Source organism: Temnothorax longispinosus, unplaced genomic scaffold (assembly GCF_030848805.1).
Source record: "Temnothorax longispinosus isolate EJ_2023e unplaced genomic scaffold, Tlon_JGU_v1 HiC_scaffold_454, whole genome shotgun sequence".
NCBI classification, from domain to species: Eukaryota; Metazoa; Arthropoda; class Insecta; order Hymenoptera; family Formicidae; genus Temnothorax; species Temnothorax longispinosus.
Genome location: NW_027270291.1, coordinates 885 through 6508, shown reverse-complemented (window position 1 = coordinate 6508; position 5624 = coordinate 885). Strand labels below are relative to the sequence as shown.

Here is a 5624-nt window from a genome sequence, read left to right as displayed (position 1 = left end):
TAATCTCGTGCACCTTGCTTCTGATGTAACTCCGATTTGGCTGCTTAGATAAATTCAGCGCGTTTAAATTCGAAAACTGTTTTGCAGGCAATAAAAAAACAGGTTAAGAATTCGCAAAGACCATTACATCAAATCGTGAATCGTATAACAGAAGAAAATGCTCTACCTATTCAAACTCAATATCGCAAATCGTATCCAATCGTACACTATTCGAGGTCTGCAATGAAGATCAAACGTCTCGAGTTTGATGGATTTTCCATCTCAACAGAAGATTATGAGAATTGTTGCCAATTGAATAATGATTCGATTTTTATCATAACAAAAATTTTCAGCGATAATAACGTTCTTTACGTAAGAGGTAATAAGTATAGCAACACGAGATCACTTTTTTTAGTGCCGTGCAATTCTCAGAAGGCATCTACCCTGATTAATGAAGATTTATATCTGAACGGATTACATTGTTAGCATCGCAAATACAGAGAAAGTGCTTGAAATTACAAAATCCTGAAAAAACCACCTCGAATGTAGTGATCCCTTTACGCAATATAATTATTGACATTTAGAATCCAATTCAATAAAAAAGATCATTCCTCATATTTTTCAATCCCTTCCTGCAATCTCATTCCCTCTTGTTCTATTCCCTCTTGATCCATTTTGAAATTACCTCGTTTTCACTTACGGTTAGTGGTAGACATGGCGTATGCAGTCGTAATATTCAAAGGAGACAACGAAGTTTTCGAGGTACCATCTAATTGGCTTGAAACAAATGTCGAAGAATCGTTATGTTGGTGGCCGGTACATTGCAAAAACGCCAGTACGCTAATAGCAAAAAGATCTAAACCAAATAAAAAGTCGTGGGATAAGTTGCCTGTAACCATCGAAAAATATTGCAGTAGGTATACTTCTTTATCATAGAATAAAGGAACATCTGCGATATTTTTATTTATAATAAATACTTTTTGCAGCGTCTTATGAAAAGGCTCGAAAGGTCGCGGAGGATGCAAATTATGTAACTACTGATGATGACCAACTCGGGAAAGGACGCAGACAAGTGATGCCCATACGAAGTTTGAGCTCCTCATCCGAAGATGCCGAAAACGAAAATCAATCTAAAACTTTCAAGCGGATAAAGCCACGAAACCCGCGTAAGTTCTAGCCATCGTATATTCTGATTTAACAATTTTTTTGAAGATTGTTATATGTCTCGTCGTCTATTCTTCGAATGTCACAAGGGGAGTCTATATAGCGTATTTTCTCCTGTTTGAATCCATTTCGCAATTTGAACTTTTTACAATTTGATTGAACTTGAAATCTCTATGAATTTCAAATCCTTACGTATTATCTCTTGCGCATTCCATCGTGAGCTATTTAAGATGAGGCTGTTTGTAAATTTTTGTGTAGAAATCTCAGTGATGGTCTTACAATATCAGTCTACACACACACACACACACACACACACACACACACACACACACACACACACACACACACACACACACACACACACAACACACACACACACACACACACACACACACACACACACACACACACACACACCACCACACACACACACACACACCCCCACACACACACGCACAACATCATCAAAATCAAATCTGGATTTGCAGGTCGAAACATATTATCAGACCTGCCACCGATTCCAAACAGCTCTGTTGAGACATCAGAATCGGTAAGATTTGAATACTCGCACGATGTCGTAAAGGCAACAAAATCAAAACAGGTCACAAAGTCGCACGACATCACAAGGGTAGTGCGACCCAAAGAGACAGAAGCATGTGAAACGGATAACACTGTTTTAAACTGTGAGAACAACGGTACTTCAGTTTCAAGTCGTAAGTAGTTGCAATGTTAATTATAAATATTGTCCATTTAAATTCAAATTTTTATTAACTTTTTCCGAAAAGTAAAAAAATTAAGAGAATCGAGTGAGATGAAAGCATAAAAATCATATAAATGTATGCATTGTACAAAAAATATTATTTTTACGAGTCACAAAATAATTTTTATTTAAAAATAATGTTATACTAATAAAATTGTATTGAATTATATATATTGTTGATATTAGGTTATCAAAAATTGAGTGATGATGTCTTGTGCTGTGCTATACAAGACCAATGCGACATAGACAAGGAAGCGGAAAACGTGGATGACCCATACGTGAGAATTCCGACTCAGGTTGCGACGCCAATAACCGGCAAGAAAAACATTTTCTGAAGTTGCAACACTTGCCAAAAGGCCCTTGATGGTATAGAAGCGACGGACCTCAGTTCGGAAGGTAAAACCTATTGGACTTATTGGACATTTACAAAAGGAACATTTAAATACTTTCGAGATATTCTCTATCATTTATTCTGATGTAGAATATTCAAAAATAATTATTCGGATGCTTGCGTCGATTCAAGTACAAACTACAAGAGCTTCATCAGAAAGTCGACCGTGGAAGACCTATGCTTTCAGGAAATATTAACCTCGTAACGCCTCTTCTGCCATTAAAGTCAATCGCGGAGATTGAAGCCTTCGAGAAAAAAATCCATGAAAATCCAGATGTGAAAGAACAATTCGTAAGTAAATTCTTTAAATACTTTCCACGAAGAGAATCAATTTTTGTTGAAACTGTTGCAAGTATAGTAATAATCTTTCTATTGCAGAATACGTTTGTACGGAAAATCGGAGGTCACACAGCGCGTGAGGACATCCAAAGAACTTGCACAAAGGTCTTTACAAATTCCTGCGCAGAGTTGTGTTCATGGAAAGGACGGAAGGAAAACTTTTGCATTGAAGGTCTATGTATTATTAAAATAATGCAAGGTGAGTGATAATCTTGAGGTTTCAGCACCAGAAATGTCATCTTAACATTGTTTGATAAATAGGTTTCTCCTTTTCTATTGTCCAGTTTTTGGCAGAAATGTTGACAATAATGCTCTTGCTGCAAACAGACAGTTCAATAATCTATATAATAATTATAAGAATAGGTACATTTCTCTTAGTCAGCGTTGCCGATATCGATTCGAAAAAGTAACTCTTTTATACAATTGTTTTGATAATTTTTTGCAATGCTATTTGAAAGGTTTAAAGATTTTTCATTTCGTAGTAATATGTGGAAAATTTTAATTTTTGCAATATGAAAAAAATGTCAAATTATTGTCGAATTTCTTGAAGTTTTTGTTACAGAAATTTTATAAATATATTTTTACAAGTTATATATTTTTTAGTTTATTTTTAACATTTTTTACTAACATAAGAACTGTGTGTAGTATTGAGGTTGTTGCAAACATGGCTGGTTTTTGTTAAAAAAAAAAAAATGCAATAATCGTTTTATTATCTCAATGTAAATAGAATAGAATGCAAAATAATTGATTAGTTTACCTCTAAATGTTTATCATAATAATTCCAATATTAGAAGTTAGTCCCGTCAACTCTAATGGATCTAAATTTATTGTGATTTATTATCGAGTTTTTAGATGTTTCATACATTTTTACATCATTTATTATAGTAATTTTGTTCACAGATGCTATTTTGAATACATATCCGGCAACAAAGGAAATTGAATTTGAAGAGGTTGTCGCAGAATGGTTCCGGTTTGCTAAACAACGACGAACTCGAACAGCAGAAAAAGAGAAGAAAAAATTAGAAAGAAGAAAGTAAAGACAACAAAGCGTCTGAACGTACTCTTTTAAGGTTACAGAGTCTTATTTTTAGATACTTTTATTTCTATAATTGTCATATAACGTACCGTGGAAAAATGTCTGTTTTTTTTGTCAAAAATTTTTTTTATTTTTTTTTTCATAAACATTATTAATATCTAAACATTGAAGAAACTTACGAATTGGTCGTATAATGTACCGTGGAAAAATGCTTTTGTGTTTCTTTGTCAAAAAGTTCTTTTTATTTCTTTGTTATTCATAAACATAATATTACTATCTAAACGATTAAAGAAACTTACGACGAAATTTAAAAAACAGTTTGTACCAGAATTGCTGTGCTGTTATATAGTTTTCTGTCTGCCTTCTGGCATGCGCAATATAACTGATTAATCGAAGGTCCTCTTGTGCCTTATAGGCGACCTTCGCACCAAAACACTTACTAACCTTAACGAGTGATGCAATTGCGTAACATTTAAGTATAAATAATTAATAATAAATGCGTTTAGTATAACGCGATAGAGCTGGTGTGAGGTATTATGTAACTGTGATAGCGACACTGCAAAAACTTACGTATTATTACTTGATCACCGTCATCATCACTCGGTATCTAGTCGATTAGTATCTATTAGTATATCTAGTCGATAGGCAAAGTTTGTAGGAAATGCAAAAGATGTTCCTAATATAAAACATATGTTCCTAAATGTTTTTAAGTTTGTTTTGATACTATATATTGATTTAATAACACATTATATAAATTATTTTGTTTGGTGTAATACATTTTATTAATAAACAGTAATGTGAATCAATATACTTTTATTTAACTTTCGTAATGCGCTCATTATCCCAATATAACTATAACATTACAGTCAATCTAATGTTATATTGCTGTAAATATAGAAGCAATGTCACAATTAGGTTAACTGTTATATTCAATTGCAATATCGCAGTTATACAGCAGTTATCATAGATGTTACATTACAGTCACAGTAACTGTTATGCAACAGTTAGATAACAGGTTACATAACATGTTATATTGCTGAGTCGGAAATGTAACTTACACGTAAGTTACATGTAACGTTCGGGTTTATATAACCTGTTATATATTCGGTTGCATTGCCGTTACATTTCTGCTATATTACTGTGTTCACTACCCAACGGGAAAGGTAGAAGGAGTCAAGATTAACATAAAAATCGCCTACCATTTTGCGGCATTCGCAATAATTATCGAGTTTTTAAATGTTTAAACATCGGTTACGCGACAGTTTCCCGAAAAAGTAGGGGAGATAACGTTGGTTACTAACAAAAATCCCTAGGCAACACAATTTAATTTTGTAGATTAGTAGCACCGCGTAAGTAGTAATCTGTTAAGTTAGAGAAAGCCTTTTTTCAAAATATCACGCACACGAATAAAAAATAATCAAACCTTTTTGACACATGCGTGATAATGAAAGGACAGTATTGTTATATGTTTTCAAACTTCTATGTAATCTTCGGTATTTCTATTTTCCGATTAATTGTTAATTTTGTACAAATTATCAAAACTAATAGGAAAAAAGAAAATACAATTATAAATATTTATTTCCTTTTCTGTTTTTAATTTTCTTTTTCAGTAAATAATTTATATTGTTAGAATTGAAAGAATCGGTCTAACAACTTCTCCAAATTACGTTTGCATATATATATAAATTATTTCCTATATGTCAAAATAATTCACGCATACACTTTCCACGCGAAAACGAGGTGCCACATGGGTTCATGACGCGCTTTACAAGCTCGTTTAAGTACATGCGTGGGCGGGGGGATTTTGCTCCCCTGCACCCCCCTCTCCATGCATGTACTTTATAATTTCGCTTTACAACTTAGCATGTACTTTTAAGGGTCCATATCCCTCGTAGGTCCAAAAAACGTGATTTTTGTGAATTTTTGTGGAGAAAGTAAACAAAATAAATCATTCA

General features: G+C 33.4%; 1 protein-coding gene across 1 annotated transcript; it reads left to right on the top strand.

Moving 5' to 3' along the window:
* The first annotated feature begins 654 nt into the window (after nucleotides 1–654).
* On the top strand, nucleotides 655–2525 carry LOC139824595 (uncharacterized). The gene is made up of 5 exons (XM_071797129.1): nucleotides 655–892; nucleotides 966–1145; nucleotides 1632–1856; nucleotides 2090–2299; nucleotides 2385–2525. Exons 1-4 carry the CDS (start codon nucleotides 694–696, stop codon nucleotides 2236–2238), a joined length of 753 nt encoding a protein of 250 aa, XP_071653230.1. The 5' UTR covers nucleotides 655–693; the 3' UTR covers nucleotides 2239–2299; nucleotides 2385–2525.
* The last annotated feature ends 3099 nt before the right edge of the window (nucleotides 2526–5624 follow it).

What these genes read in the sequence shown, in the direction of transcription:
- LOC139824595 (XM_071797129.1), top strand. Translation starts at nt 694, where the DNA reads ATGGCGTATGCAGTCGTAATATTCAAAGGAGACAACGAAGTTTTCGAG. An exon ending in GATAAAGCCACGAAACCCGC is followed by an intron (nt 1,146 to 1,631) that starts GTAAGTTCTAGC and finishes CTGGATTTGCAG; the next exon opens with GTCGAAACATATTATCAGAC. An exon ending in CGGTACTTCAGTTTCAAGTC is followed by an intron (nt 1,857 to 2,089) that starts GTAAGTAGTTGC and finishes TGTTGATATTAG; the next exon opens with GTTATCAAAAATTGAGTGAT.